This window comes from Camelus bactrianus, chromosome 3, assembly GCF_048773025.1.
Source record: "Camelus bactrianus isolate YW-2024 breed Bactrian camel chromosome 3, ASM4877302v1, whole genome shotgun sequence".
In the NCBI taxonomy this organism is placed as follows: domain Eukaryota; kingdom Metazoa; phylum Chordata; class Mammalia; order Artiodactyla; family Camelidae; genus Camelus; species Camelus bactrianus.
The window spans coordinates 100,346,104-100,362,941 of NC_133541.1; the positions used below are offsets into that span (position 1 = coordinate 100,346,104).

Sequence of the window (16,838 nt, forward strand, 5' to 3'; positions counted from 1 at the left end):
AAACGAGTGGGGTCTAGACATAAACTGATGTTATCCCTCTTGGAAGACTTCGGAAGGCTTCTTTTATTAAAGACAACGCAAGGAGGCTATGTCGGAAACCGAGAGAAAATCTGGCAGAAAAAGGCAACTGGTGAGTTTTCCTTTTCCTTCCGGGCGTAGTGCAGGCAGCCCAGGAAAAGGAAACTGCTTCTTATAGCCAGTTTCTGGAGATTTGGCGCTGGCAGTGGTAAGGGGTGTGTGTCCTTAGCAGCGGGAGGACAAGTCCGAGTAAGGTTGTTTCCAAAGAGACCAAAGATTCGTGAGCAAAGGTTCTTATTAAGAGATCAGGGAATATTTTAGATCCACTCACAGAAGAGCCTTTGCTCCCAAATAGGAAGTCGGAGCTATAGAAATTATGCATTTCCAAGTGTTACCCATAAATTTCTTTTTTGTTTTCTGAGAAAAATCTATGAATCTGAGATGTTCCCCCTTTGAAAAATTCTTCTAAATGTTCTGGAATGTGCACGGGAACATGCATGAGATTTGGGTGTTTTCCATCACTGGAAACCATACTGGGAGTTCAATTTCCATTTTCACAGTAATGTTTGATGCAATAGTGGGGTAAGTAATTTGTTCATTTGTGAGGGGGAAAAAATCACTGGATGAAGAACAACCCAAGGTAAGTTTAATTTCACAGAAAGGAATGGTAGGTATCAACGTAGTTTGGAACCTCTTAAGGTCCAAATTGTGACAATCAGTGACAACCTTTGAGATGCGTTCTTTTCAGCAACCTCACTGTCAAAGTCTGCTAAAGATTTAGTCTCAGAAAATTAAGGAAAGGCTCACCAAATTCTCCAGGCTCATTGAATTCTCTAGCCTCTGGAGAGTACCCACCAAACATTTTAAGTATCACACATATCTTTGCATTATAAACATCCACTGCAAGAAAATTACCAGGCAATTTCATGGCTATGTGGCAAGGCAATTTACAGCAGAAACAGTTTCAGAAATATTTTTCTTTACGTGGAAGATGTTGGCTGTGACAATACCATTGGATGACAATTCCATAAAGCTGGTCATGCTGACACTTATCTGCTCATCCTACAGTACTTCCAGAAACAGACTTCACCTCTTTAAGGATTATCTCAGCACTGCGGAGTAAAAAGAAAATGCCTTGGCCCTTCCTTCCAGAATTTTCTTTCCACTGAATGTAAAAAGAAAATTCTGTATTCCGCCAACCTAATGCAGGACAGAGAGATGAGAAATACATCTCCATCACATCACTTTTATCTCCAGTGAAATTAGGTTCTTTGAAGCTGACAACAAGGCAGTATGTGGAGACAGCTATCACCCTTGGCATTCATGCTTTTGAGCTCTGGGTAAAAAGTAGAGGAAAACATCCCCTTTCTGAATATTATGGTTGTTGTTTTATTGCTCTAAACAATGGTGTACTGATGCCTTAGGTATGTTGATCTTACTTACAAGAAAACTGGTCTGGACATTTCAAAAAATTCAGTATCAGTAAAATACAGGGGATTATTTTAGAACAAAGAGAGGTAACACCCAACAGAATCATGAAACTTGGTTAAAAAACAAATTTTCTAAGACACTGCTTATAACAATTGGTTAAGAAAATAAGTGCATTTGTAAAAGGAACTCAAGAGTAAATATGGATTCTTGTTTAAATTGAAGAAAATCAGGGAAGATAATGGAAGTGTAATTAATAAAATTTCATAGGGACTGGATTTTAGATAATATTATGGAATTACTGTTACTTCAGTACATTGGGAGACCCTATTTGAAAATATTCCGTTTAGACTGCCATCAGTCTGAAATAAAGGAGTGGGATTTCCTTAATGTTTTGGAGAAAATAAACACCCAGAAAGGACGCGGGGTGGCGCTGCATCATTAGAAGTAGAAGGAAGAAAGCTACCAGCCTGCGCTCCTTCAGCCAGATGCTTGCTTAAAGGAGCAAGCAGGAAGGGGGCTTTCTAAGGCGGTCGCTCGGGGAAATCAAGGCCCTAGGCATCTCCACTTATCCCAGTAACTGCGTGATACTGGGAGGTAGATCAACGACAACGTGAGCCCGAGCTGAGTCAGGTTTCCTGGAGACCAGAAAGCGATGGAGGTCGGAGAGAGAAAGGAACGCTTTCTGAAACAAAGGCAAGTCTTGATATTCTTTGTTTTCCTGGGCATAACTCAGGCTGGTTCTGAGCCTAGGCACTATTCAGTGGCCGAGGAAACGGAGAGTGGCTCCTTTGTGGCCAATCTGTTGAAAGACCTGGGACTGGAGATAGACGATCTAGCTGCGCGGGCGCCCCGGGTCATTTCCAAAGGGAAAAAAATGCGTTTGCATTTTGATAGGCAGACAGGGGATTTGTTGTTAAACGAAAAACTGGACCGAGAGGAGCTCTGCGGCCCTATCGAGCCCTGTGTACTGCCTTTCCAAATGTTACTGGAAAATCCCTTACAGTTTTTCCAGGCTGAGCTACGGATTAGAGACATAAATGATCATTCCCCAGTTTTCATAGACAAAGAAATAGTTTTGAAAATTTCAGAAAGTATTACTCCCGAAACTACTTTTCTAATAGAACGTGCCCAGGACTTAGACGTAGGAAGCAACAGTCTCCAAAGTTATACAGTCAGCCCTAATTCCCACTTCCATCTTAAATTACAAGAGAGTCCCAGCGGCACAGTATTACCACAGCTGGTGCTGAACAAAGCACTGGATAGAGAGGAACAGCCTGAGATAAGATTAATCCTCACAGCACTGGATGGGGGGACTCCACCCCGGTCTGGGACCACCCTTGTCCGCATTGAAGTCTTGGACATCAATGATAATGCCCCCGAGTTTGCAAAGCTGCTCTATGAGGTGCAAGTCCAAGAAAATAGCCCCATTGGTTCCCAGGTCGCCATCGTCACTGCCAGAGATTTAGATACTGGAGCCTATGGAGAAATATCTTATGTATTTTCCCAAGCATCTGAAGATATTCGCAAAACATTTCGAATAAATGAAAAATCGGGAGAACTCCTTTTAACACAGGAATTAGATTTTGAATCTATTCAGAATTATACATTAAATATCCAGGCGACAGATGGTGGGGGCCTTTCTGAAAGTTGTGTGGTATTTGTCCAAGTGATGGATTTAAATGATAACCCTCCGGAACTGACTATGTCAACACTTATCAATGAGATCCCAGAAAACTTGCAGGAGACCATAACCGCTGTATTCAGTGTTTCAGATCCTGATTCAGGAGACAATGGAAGGATGGTTTGCTCCATCCAGGATGATCTTCCTTTCATTCTTAAACCTTCTGTTGAGAATTTTTACACGCTAGTAACAAACAGAGCCCTAGACCGAGAGACAAGATCCGAATATAACATCACCATCACGGCCACAGATACGGGAACGCCGAGGCTGACCTCAGAGACCCTTGTGGCTCTTTTTAGTGTCCGAGACCAAGATGCTGGTGAAAATGGAAGGATCGTTTGCTCTATTCAAGATGACCTCCCTTTTTTTCTGAAACCGACCTTCAAGAACTTTTACACTCTAGTTTCAGAAAAAGCACTAGACAGAGAGGAAAAAGCTGAGTACAACATCACCATCACCGTCACAGACATGGGGACTCCCAGGCTGAAAACCCAGCACAACATAACAGTGCTGGTGTCCGACGTCAACGACAACGCCCCCGCCTTCACCCAGGCCTCCTACACCCTGCGGGTCCGCGAGAACAACAGCCCCGCCCTGCACATCGGCACCGTCAGCGCCACAGACACAGACGCCGGCGCCAACGCCCAGGTCACCTACTCGCTGCTGCCGCCCGCCGACCCGCACGTGCCCCTGGCCTCCCTCGTGTCCATCAACGCCGACAACGGCCACCTGTTCGCCCTGCGGTCCCTGGACTACGAGGCCCTGCGCGCCTTCGAGTTCCGCGTGGGCGCCGCCGACCGCGGCTCGCCGCCGCTGAGCAGCCAGGCGCTGGTGCGCGTGCTCGTGGAGGACGACAACGACAACGCGCCCTTCGTGCTGTACCCGCTGCAGAACACCTCGGCGCCCTGCACCGAGCTGCTGCCCAGGGCGGCCGAGCCGGGCTACCTGGTGACCAAGGTGGTGGCGGTGGACGGCGACGCGGGCCAGAACGCCTGGCTGTCGTACCAGCTGCTCAAGGCCACGGAGCCCGGGCTGTTCGGCGTGTGGGCGCACAACGGCGAGGTGCGCACGGCCAGGCCGCTGAGCGAGCGCGACGCGGCCAGGCACAGGCTGCTGGTGCTGGTCAAGGACAATGGCGAGCCGCCGCTGTCGGCCAGCGTCACGCTGCACGTGCTGCTGGTGGACGGCTTCTCGCAGCCCCACCTGCCGCCCCCGGAAGCGGAAGCGGAGGCGGCGGCCGCGGCGCCGGCCGACCCGCTCACCGTCTACCTGGTGGTGGCCTTGGCGTCCGTGTCGTCGCTCTTCCTCTTCTCGGTGCTGGTGTTCGTGGCGGTGCGGCTGTGCGGGCGGGGCGGGGCTGCGCGGGCGGGTCGCTGCTCGGTGCCCGAGGGCCCCTTCCCGGGCCACCTGGTGGACGTCAGCGGCACCGGGACCCTGTCCCACAGCTACCAGTACGAGGTGTGTCTGACCGGAGGCTTAGGGACTTTGAAGTTCCTCAAGCCAATTATCCCCAACTTCCTTGCCCAGGGTGGAGAGAGGGGTAGTGAAGCCAACCCCAGTTTCAGGAATAGCTTTGAATTCAGTCAAGTATTCATAAGGGTCTCTACTGTGCTTAGTCTCAGTTAATTTGTGGAAAGTCCTTTTTACTGCCTTGCCCCCTGGAGTTTCTTTTTATTGTAAGAAATGGAACTATCTTATTCCAATTCAGTGCATGTTACTGGTATTTCTAACTGTGTTGCTCTGTGGCAAAATGAATGCAAATTTTCTTTATATTCTTACTGTTGATTAGTATCACAGTAACTTGATTCAAGTGTGAAAGAAAGTAAATTTTGTATTTTCCATAGTCTTTAAGTTAGAGCATCTTTTCTCAAAATTCATCTTTCACAGTCCCTAGGTAATTTTTGCAGTCCTTACATTTTTAAAGGTTTGCTATAACTACATAGGGTTATTCTTTTTCCTACGCAGAATATTTGTTTGTATATTCTCTTAGGCTAGTTTTTTTACCCTGTGAACTCACATTAGCTAAAATCACTAATACAGGTATGTTCATGAATAACAAAACACCCTCTCACACTTATCTAAATACGTATTTCCTTAAAATGTTCATATATAAAAATTATGATTCATCTATTAACTTTGAATACTTCATTAAAATCCAAAAGATTTGAGGGACTATGTGTCTTTGACCAGATTTTAGAAACTTCAAATGTAGTTTGCCATTCCATTTTTCAAAAATATCTGGAGCACTTATGACTCAGTTGGAAAATAAGCCCATGGGAAAATATTTATCTTGGTGTGTTCATTCTGTTTTTTGGGAGGGGGCACTGACCTCTTCCAATTTTCCCCTTTCAGTGTCCTAGACTTTTCAGTGCTTTTTTTTTCTCTTTAGGTGCTTTTGTTTCTCAATAGTTCTCCATTAATTGCATGATTAGCACAATGACTGGAAAACCATAGGTTCTTAATAAAATTTTTGAATGATTGAAAGAAATTTTTTTTCACTTGTGACATGCTGATATTTAAATACATTAAAATGCTCCAAGGCAAAATTTTGCTGGAATTAAATGCTCTCTGATTTAATTTTTGTTATTAATTGAACTTCACTGTTATTCAGATATTACACAGTTATTAGTGCCTGGTGTCTCCTTCTTTCAACATATTTTTCCTTTTTCTCTTCCTGCTTTATGAGTTTCCTCTCCTGCCCACTAGCTTAAGGAATATATATGGGGAAATTGTGTTTTCAATTTCATAATTTAAAATTTCTTCTATGAATTATATGGAATTCTTAAATAATTCATTCAGCTTTCTTTATTCTTAGTTATTTCTTGCAGTTCAATTTCTGATCCATACATGAAAACAAAATTTTAATTTTTTATGTTCTTCAGCCTATCATTAAATTTTTATATCATTTTATGTTTATTTGACTAAGGTATACTATTAAAATTATAATGTAAAATTTAAAGGTCTCATTTTGAGTTTAGCAGTCATGTAGAGAAGTATATTGATATCAAAAGTCTTTGATCAACCAGCTTATTACCTACCTGTAGGATCTTGGATAAATCACATAATTTCTGTCCCTCCAAAGTGATAACAGCTATTTCAATAGCTTGCAGTTATGATTAAATAAGTAAGCATGAGGATACAGAAGTGTAATTTTGTTGTTTTAGTATGACTAATATTACAGGTAAATTTAATAGATGATCTTCCATATAACTACTGATAATTGTGAAGAATCTATATTGAACACATGGTATTTGTGTTGTTTCATTTCTCTGCCTAAAACCTTGCAATAGCTTCCTTTTATTCTTAGAATAAAATCCAGCCACCCATTATTTGGCCCCTGCTTACCTCTCCAGCCTTCTCTTCCCATTTTTGAGGCACGAAGCTTTGGATGCACTGTCCTCCCTTAATTATCCAGAATAGCTATGCTCTACTGTCCCAGGGCATTTTGAATATCAGTTTCTTTTCTACTTTTTAGCCTGGCAAACAACTTCTCCTCCTTTATGTTCCCGGTTAAATGGCACCTCCTTGGGAAACTTTCTCAGTCCTCCCCCAGATTAAGTTAGGTCCCCCTATTGTATTCTCAGTGCACTCAGTATACATTTCCTATATAGCACTTTCCACAGTTTGTTTAAACATCCGTTTAAAGTCTGTTCATCCCGTTAAACGTTAAATTATATAAGATATATAGATATGGTTTGTTTTATTACCACTATACATCTAACTGCTTCAAACTCAATAAATACCTATTTCCACATATGAAATAGTTATGCATATTAAGCAGTTAATACAGATGAAACCAGTAATTGTAAAATTAATGAAATAAGAGGAGGAGAAAGCTCTGTGTTCCTTGAGTAAGTGTAAAAATGTGGAAGGAATCAGGCATTTGTGGTCTCTGGATATGTCCCCTGATGTGATAAGGCTGTCTTTTCATAGCATTTTTTTCTGACTATAAATGCAACTCACGTACATTTTACAAAATTTGGAAAATTAAGAAAAACACAAATAGGAAGGTGAAACGTCATCATTTAGACCAAGATCTTTCTAACTTTTTGTGTAATGCAGGGGGCAGGTGAGTAGCCCTACCAGGTGTCCACTTCCTTAAAATACGAGAAATAGGACTCTACCACGAAGTCACTTCTAGATAAGAGCGCAATTCCCTAGGTTGTGTTTACTTAACCCATATAACACAACAAACTCCTACAGTAGCGTCAACTAGGTTTGATAAAGGGAATAAGCGATTAAAATAAAAACAAAACAGAAAGCTCAAAAACCGAAGTACCTTCTCCAAGATTTTGAAACTGCAAGTGAACGCATGGTGGCGCTGTTGTCTAAGAAGGAGAATTAAACCGCAGTCACCGCGTAAACTGTAACACACCGATCCAATGTAGTAAATTAGGGATTGTGAACCGGCACCGATTTATAAGCAAGCAAATCTGAGACTCTGGAAAGGATTATTCGCTAGGTCTTCTTTAAAGGTTGGGAGGCCAAAGATTGCGTTTCCCAGTGCTGTTGGAGGCTAGTTTGGCAATATTTCTTGGAAGAACATGGCAGAAAATGCAGTGGAGGCTGGAGGAGAGCGCTTTCTTAAAAAGAGGCAAGTCCTGTTTCTCTTTGTTTTTCTGGGTGGGTCTCTGGCTGGGTCCCAGTCGAGACGCTACTCTGTGGCTGAGGAAAAAGAGAGGGGCTTTTTAATAGCCAGTCTAGCAAAAGATCTGGGGCTGAGTGCAGGGGAACTGGCCGCAAGGGGGGCCCAAATTGTGTCTAAAGGGAACAAACAGCATTTTCAGCTCAACCATCAGACCGGGGATTTGCTCCTGCTGGAGACATTGGACCGGGAGGAGCTATGCGGCCCCACAGAGCCATGTGTACTGCATTTTCAGATATTATTGCAAAACCCCTTGCTGTTTATTACAAATGAACTCCAGGTCATAGACATAAATGACCACTCTCCTGTATTCTCTGAAAATGAAATGCAGCTAAAAATCCTAGAAAACACTCCACCAGGAACAATAATTCCTTTGGAAAATGCGGAGGACTTGGATGTGGGAAAAAACAGCCTCCAAAACTACACGATTACTCCTAATTCCCATTTCCACGTTCTCACACGCAGTCGCAGGGACAAAAGGAAGTACCCAGAACTAGTGCTGGACAAAGTGCTGGATCGTGAAGAGCAGCCAGAGCTCACTTTAACGCTCACTGCGCTGGATGGCGGGACTCCACCCAGATCTGGGACCGTCCAGATCCACATCTTGGTCTTAGACATAAACGACAACGCCCCAGAATTTACACAGTCGCTATATGAGGTCCAAATTCTAGAGAACAGCCCCCTTAACTCCGTTATTGTCACTGTTTCGGCTTCTGATTTAGATACAGGAAATTTTGGGACACTATCATATGCATTTTTTCATGCTTCTGAAGAAATTCGAAAAACTTTTCAACTAAATTCAATTACTGGAGATATCCAGCTAACCAAATGCTTGAATTTCGAGGCGATTAATACTTATGAAGTTGATGTTGAAGCCAAGGATGGTGGAGGCCTTTCAGGAAAATCAACAGTGATAGTTCAGGTGGTTGATGTGAACGACAACCCACCAGAACTGAGCTTGTCCTCAATTACCAGCCCTATCCCAGAGAACTCGCCAGAGACTGTGGTGGCCATTTTCAGTGTTTCTGATCTAGACTCCGGAGACAATGGGAGAATGATATGTTCCATCGAGAACGATCTCCCCTTTGTCCTGAAACCATCTGTAGAGAATTTTTACACCCTAGTGTTAGAAGGAGCTCTAGACAGAGAGAGCCGAGCCCAGTACAACATCACAATCACGGTCACAGATATGGGGACACCCAGACTGAAAACCCAGCACAACATAACGGTACTAGTGTCCGACGTCAACGACAACGCCCCCGCCTTCACCCAGGCCTCCTACACCCTGCGGGTCCGCGAGAACAACAGCCCCGCCCTGCACATCGGCACCGTCAGCGCCACAGACACAGACGCCGGCGCCAACGCCCAGGTCACCTACTCGCTGCTGCCGCCCGCCGACCCGCACGTGCCCCTGGCCTCCCTCGTGTCCATCAACGCCGACAACGGCCACCTGTTCGCCCTGCGGTCCCTGGACTACGAGGCCCTGCGCGCCTTCGAGTTCCGCGTGGGCGCCGCCGACCGCGGCTCGCCGCCGCTGAGCAGCCAGGCGCTGGTGCGCGTGCTCGTGGAGGACGACAACGACAACGCGCCCTTCGTGCTGTACCCGCTGCAGAACACCTCGGCGCCCTGCACCGAGCTGCTGCCCAGGGCGGCCGAGCCGGGCTACCTGGTGACCAAGGTGGTGGCGGTGGACGGCGACGCGGGCCAGAACGCCTGGCTGTCGTACCAGCTGCTCAAGGCCACGGAGCCCGGGCTGTTCGGCGTGTGGGCGCACAACGGCGAGGTGCGCACGGCCAGGCCGCTGAGCGAGCGCGACGCGGCCAGGCACAGGCTGCTGGTGCTGGTCAAGGACAATGGCGAGCCGCCGCTGTCGGCCAGCGTCACGCTGCACGTGCTGCTGGTGGACGGCTTCTCGCAGCCCCACCTGCCGCCCCCGGAAGCGGAAGCGGAGGCGGCGGCCGCGGCGCCGGCCGACCCGCTCACCGTCTACCTGGTGGTGGCCTTGGCGTCCGTGTCGTCGCTCTTCCTCTTCTCGGTGCTGGTGTTCGTGGCGGTGCGGCTGTGCGGGCGGGGCGGGGCTGCGCGGGCGGGTCGCTGCTCGGTGCCCGAGGGCCCCTTCCCGGGCCACCTGGTGGACGTCAGCGGCACCGGCACCCTGTCCCACAGCTACCAGTACCAGGTTTGCGTGACGGAAGACCATAGAACTGGTGAGTTCAAATTCCTGAAGCCAATATTCCCCAACCTCTTAGTTCAGGACACTGAGAGAGAAATTAAAGAAAGCTCCAACTGCAGGAATAGTTTTGTATTTAGTTAAGTGTTGTATTTGGTCAAGTGAGCCTCTCCTTAATTTTGGCAAGTCTAACTCCCATTGCAGTACCTTTGTTTTAAGAAATTGTAGAGGGGGAGGGTATAACCCAGTGGCAGAGTGTGTGTTTAGCATGCATGAGGTCCTTGGTTCCATCCCCAGTACCTCTACCAAAAATAAATAAATAAACCTAATTACCAACCCAAATTAAAAAAAAAATTTTAAAGAAATTGTATTGTTGCATAAATATGTATGTCTCTATTCCATACTTACATATGTCTCTGTGCTTAATCTTCCTTTTATTAATATTCATTGGATTTAGCATGTTTAATTACACTGGATATTGAGTATTTTCTCCATATTTGACCTTCTCTTGGCGATTAATCTTTCCATAACTAGAAATTACTCAATTAGTATAAGAAGAAATTGTACTTAAGTCAACTTATTAGTTAGTGTTTTTAATGAAACATTTTAAAGCTTTTGTGTAATCTTGCATTTCTATGTGTTTTTGGTGCTTGTCTTTACCATATAGCTTTACATTTGCAAGGCCAGAGTATTTGAAATTCTTTGTAGCTACCTAGACCTTTCTTGTTTACTTTTCTAGGCTATGCCCCCTGAATAGCCATGAGCATATAACTTAGCATGACAGTTTCTCTCAAACTGTACATAAACATGTACTTTATTAAATTATTAATACACTACCTTGTGAACTTTTCCAATATGAGAACCATATATGCTAGATTATCTTGTTTGCTACTTACCTAGCACATTGTAACTGCTCCATACTCACTGATATTAAAATAAAAAATAATTATCATTTATAAATAATTTTTAAAAATTTTTATATAATTTGGTATTACTTCACTAAAAAGTAAGTCACTGCTTGGTAAAATACTTTTTAAAAAATCTTAGAACCTTAAGTAAACTAAATCTTTTCAAAGGATTCAAGAGGTAGAGCACATCCTATACTTTTTTGTCCTCCTTTTTGCCCTATTAATAGAAGTTCAAATGTAGTTTAATGTATGTGTTTTTCTTGATTTTCCTGAAGCTTCTCTGCACTGTTCAAGGAGTCAGAATTTCTTCTTAGTTTTGGTTATTCTGTTTTAGTCTGATTATTGAGTGATATTAGATTTTCACTTTAAGTTACTTTGCAAACAGGCAACTTTTATCAATAAAATGATTTATTTTTGATGCCCAAATTATCTTGTTTTGTCAATGTAACTTTTGGGTATTTTGCATAAATTTACTTTTTCAATTATACTTATCTTTCAATAGTAAGAGATAAGTATTGTTTTTTTCCTTTAAGACAATAAGAATAGAAATAGAAATTAAGAAATAAACTTATCTGAATTATAATTGTTTTATGTTGTGTTCATTAAGCCAAGTAAGATGACTGTGTGGTTTCCAACTAAATTTCTGTGGATATAACTATAATAAGACCACTTACTGAACTTCTGGCACAATGTGAGTAATAAAAGAGTTTGCTTTATAATCTAAGCATTTATTTAAAAATCTCAAGTGTCCAACTGGAATTTAATTATTTGCCTCTTTCCCTGAATTCCATTTTTTTCTAGGGATATAATGAAATAAAAGAAAATCACTGACTATTTAAGTTATTATTGAAACATAGCTTTTAGCCTTCATCCAATCTAACAGTCAAAATTAGGAAGTGATAGAAGTTAGAACAAAATTAAACACAAATTATAAGACATAAATACGGTGGTCAATTTTAAATGACTTCATTTACTGTTAGATATTTAAATGAAATAGTTTTTGTGTATGATGGCAAGAAATCTGATTGAAGTCTTCACTAGTATATTTCAACATTATTAAAATCTAAGTTCACATTTTTGTTATGCCAGGAAAGTCCAATTTGTATAATCACCCGAACGAGACTGGCCAAATAAACACTCAGAACCCAACTTTGTGAATTGATGTGAGTAAATTTATGGGTTACTTTGTAAGTTACTGTGTGTATTCATAAAGCAAGGATCACTCCTTACCAGCTGGGGATCACCACTAGACTTTGGTGTAGAATAGGTCAACATTTTCAAGTTTAATGATTAGAATTTAGTAGTAAATATAATCCAAATAACTTCCACAAAATGAATACCTTGTGAAAAATAGGCCAGTTCCATTGCTCCAAAACAAAAATAGAGAATGGAGGATGGATACTAATAACCATTTCAATCATAGTTTTTCAAGTGTTTCTGTTATATGTGCATTTTTTTTAGTTCCTTTATTGTCTTTAGGCACAGCATATATGAGTTTAACACATGCTGTTTTGGGGCAGAAATTCTAATGAAGGCAGTGTAGTCTACATCACTTTAAAACCCCCTATTTCTTACTGTCAAAAGTTACAAAATACAGATTTTAAATAGTCTTAGGTTATAAGTTATGCACATACTTGGTGGAATTCTGTTTCCAGGTTAGATGGATTATCTAAAACCAGAAAACAACTATAAAACCTGGTTAAAACCCAGAAATAATCAGTTTGAAGCAACAGACAGCAGAAGATATAAAAAGACCTGAAGAGACTAAGATTCCTGAAAAGGAGAATCCTTGGAGCTGTGAACTGACTCCTATGATCAGTTTGCCCTGAGGACATTTGCAAAGTCTAAGAATAGACAAAAGCTCCTGCCAGAGACAGAGTAACTTCAATAGCCTTTGGCAAACTGGAAGATTCAAACTTGAGGCCAGTTTTCCCCCTCAGAATACTTGTTAAATCCAGGGACATTTCAGGGAAGAAGGCTAAAAATTTCAGTGGAAATTTTCTGAGAGCAGATTGAAGTTTTAGTAATCATAATGCGTAAAGATTAGAGTTTGGGATCTGCCATGGGGAAGACTGTGGAGAACACACTAAATTCTGAACTGAAAATTCTGGAAAGGCAGGTGCTTATTATCAGGACTGCAAAGAACTTTGACTAAGCATAGTGCCTGTTTGGATTAAGGCAATTTGATTAGATGTGACTCTATCAAAGTTAACAGAGGAAAAGGTGAACTCTTTCTGGAAGAAGATAATATCATTTGGATCCTAGATAGCTTTTTACATTAATATTCAGTATTCATTAAAAAATCAGTACACACACACACACACACACACACACACACACACACACACACGAAATGAATAAAACCTAGAAGAAAAAAGACAATACAGATGACCTACAGATAAAGTAGATATTAGAATTTACTGACAGTGATGTTAAAGTAAGTATGATTAATATGTTAAAATAAGGAATACAGAAAATAGGTAGTAGAGAATTTCACCAGAGAATGGAATAAAATGGAAATTAAATCTGGAACTGAAGAATATAATACCTGAAATTAAAAACTATCAGATGGTGTAATGGCATAGTAGTTGTAAAGGATTACAGGATTAATGAATGCAAGACAGGCCAATATTAAGTATCAAAATAGAAGCATAGGGGAATAAAATAATTAAAAATACAGACAAGAACATTTAGTGACATGTGGAACATAATGAAAATCTCCAACATATATATGATTGTAATCCTAGAAGGATTAGGAATGGGGAATGAACAATGTTTAAAGAAATAATGACCAGGAATTTTCCAAAATTGGTGAAAAAATTTTACCCCTCAAGATGCTCACTGAAACCCAATTAAGGGAATAAAAAACAAAGCACACCTAGGAATATCATAGGAAGTCCACTAAAGACCAAAATCAAAGAGAAAAATCTTAAAAGCAACCACATGAAAATGACACATTGCTTTTAAAGGAACAACAATAAAATGGAGAGCTAACTTATAAACATAATCAAGAAACCAAAAGACAAAGGAATGATGTTTTTAGGCTCCTGAAAAAATAATAACTACCAGACTAGAATTCTATCACCAGAAAAATATATCCTTCAAAAATGATGTTTTCAAACAAACAAAAACTGAGAATTAAGCACAGTCACATTTGCACTAAAAAAAATGTTTTCACTGGAATTCATTAGGCAGAAGAAAAACAGTCCTGAAGGAATTGCAGATTTACAGGAAGAAATGAACAAGAATAAGGGTAACTATAAACTGATATTGATTGAATATCAATTATTAAAGACAAAAATAGTTTCTTAAAGGATTTTATATATATATATAAATAATATATGTTTATATATTATTTATATATATATAAATATATATATAATTTTAATTCATGACAAAAATATAAAAGGCATGTGGTATAGAATTAAGGAATTCTAAGGTTCTAAGCATTATTATGGGAGAAGAAAAATTAAATAATTTGTGTTAGACTCTTGTAGGTCAGAGATGCATACTGCAATTTCTAGGATAATCACAAGAAGAATAATTTAAAAACTAATTGAAGGAAAGAGAAAAATTAGAAATAAGATTCTAAATAATCAAAGAGAAGAAAGAAACTTTAGGGACAAATACAAAAAAATAGATGTAAATATAAGTGGAAAGATATCAAATATTACAATACTTGCAATTGGACTCAGTAATCCAATTAACCAAACCTGTCAGACTAGGTTTAAGGAAAATTCAGCGATATGCTATCAGATAGATGTGTGTTATCACAGAAAGTTTAAAAATTTAAAAATAAAAAAGGTATATAATATAAACATTAACCAAAATAAACTGAGCGTAGCTCTACTCACATAACACAAAGGAGACTTCAAGGAAAGATGCATTACTAGAGATAAAAAGTGATACTTCATAATGATAAAGAGTTACATATACTAGAAATGTGTAAGTTCTAAGAATGAATATATCCGTGTAAAATAATTACAAAATATATAAGGTTAAATTGAAAGAACATAAGTGAGAAATAGACATATCCCACAGTCATAGTAACATATGTAACACAACTCTCTCAATCCCTGATAGAATAAGAAGACACACAGAGAGAGAATATTAAAAATCTGAACAACATAATTGTATTTGAGTAAGTTGACATACATAGTATATTGGAGAATATACATTCTTTCTGTATGCATATCGCATATATCAAAATTATCCATATTCTGGATCAAAAAGCAACCCTCAAATTTCTTTTAAAGAATTGAAAAGACTCAGTATAGTTATTTACAGTCAAATTAAGGCAGAAGTAAAAATTTAACAAGATATCCCCAAATGCTTCAAAACTATATAATATAATCCATGGGTCAAAGAAGAAATCCCAGTGGAAATTTCCATATACTTTGAACTGAGTTGACATTAAGATTGGATATATCAAAACAGAACCTACAGGGAAATTTTAAAACTTTAAATGCACAGGTTAGAAAACAAAGATTAAAAATCAATCTAAGCTTTCATCTGAAGAAACTAAAAAAAAAAAAAAAAACAAATCAAAATAAAGAAGGGAGAAAATAACATTATATATATAAACATAAATAAATACAAAGCTGATAAATATATAACAGAGAAGATTAACAAAACTTAAAGTTGGCTCTGTGTTGGTTCTTATAAAAAAAGAAAATATCAATTACAAATATCAGGAATGAAAAAGGGACATCACTACCAGTCTTACAGACATTTAAAAAATTAAAAGGGATATTATGAACAACTGTAAGCCGATAAATCTGACAATTTATATAAAAGGAAAATATCTTTTAAAACACAATTTACTAAAACTGAAATAAGAAACAGAAAATTTGATTAGTCCTATCTATTAAGTAAATTAAACTTGTTATTAAAAACTTTGTCACTCCAGTTCACACTAGTGAATTATGCTAAATAATCATGGAATAACAAACACTAATTTATACAGACTCTTTTGGAGGACAGAAAAACAAGAAATCTTTTCCAAATCATTTGAGTACCAGAATAACTTCAATGGATTATGACATCCAAACTTGAATAGGACATTATAGGAAAGGAAAATCAGGCACTGATCTCTTTTATAAACATAGATGGAAAAATATCAGCAAATAAAATTCAGAAATATATAAAAAGGGAATAATAAATTATGAGAAAATTGTGTTATGTTAGAAATGCAAATGCAGTTTAATATTTGAAAACAAATCAATATAATTCATCACATGAACAGATAAAAGGAGAAAAATCATATGATTATCTCAATGGTTATTAAAAAAATCCACTTGATAAAATTCGGCACACATTTATGGCAAAATTGTTAGCAAACTGAAAATAGAAGGGAACTTTCAGAATGTATTCCAAAACCTACAGTAAACATTATCCTTAATGGTAAGTAATTTAAAACTTTCCCTTACTGATGAAAAATGAGACAAGAATGCCTGCCTTTACTATTTCACTTCAGTATTTTACTGTAGGTTCTATCCAGTGGAATATAGCAAAGAAAAAATAAAAGGTACAGTTGGAAGAGAAAAAACAAGAATATCTTTTTAAAAAAATGACATGATTGCTTACATGAAAGTCGTAAAGAACCTACAGACTATCTATTAGGATTAATAAATGAAGTTAGTAATGCCACTGGATATAAGGTCAGCATACAAATAACTGTATTTCTATAAAACAACAAAAGCCCAAAAACTAAAAATTTCAAGTATCACTTACAATTGTTTCAAAAAATCAAATATCTAGAAACAAATCTAACAAATATGCATAAGACTTCTACACTCAAAAATATAAAATATTATTGAGAAAAGTTAAATATCTGAATAAACAGAGGGAGATACAATGTTCAATAGTTGGAAGACTCAATGTTGGGAATATGTCAATTCTCCCCAATCTATAGATGCAATAAAATCCTAAACAAAACTTCAGCAAATTTCTTTATGAAAGATGACAAGCTGAATCTAAAGTTTA

At 39.4% G+C, this 16,838-nt stretch overlaps 2 protein-coding genes across 2 annotated transcripts; both read left to right on the forward strand.

Moving 5' to 3' along the window:
* Positions 1-1,915: 1,915 nt before the first annotated feature.
* Positions 1,916-6,598, forward strand: PCDHB2 (protocadherin beta 2). The gene has a single exon (XM_074360818.1). It carries the CDS (start codon positions 2,102-2,104, stop codon positions 4,754-4,756), a length of 2,655 nt encoding a protein of 884 aa, XP_074216919.1. The 5' UTR covers positions 1,916-2,101; the 3' UTR covers positions 4,757-6,598.
* Positions 6,599-7,523: 925 nt separating this feature from the next.
* On the forward strand, positions 7,524-11,436 carry LOC105061794 (protocadherin beta-3). The gene has a single exon (XM_074360819.1). The coding sequence runs from the start codon at positions 7,675-7,677 to the stop codon at positions 10,087-10,089; it is 2,415 nt and encodes an 804-aa protein (XP_074216920.1). The 5' UTR covers positions 7,524-7,674; the 3' UTR covers positions 10,090-11,436.
* Positions 11,437-16,838: the final 5,402 nt, after the last annotated feature.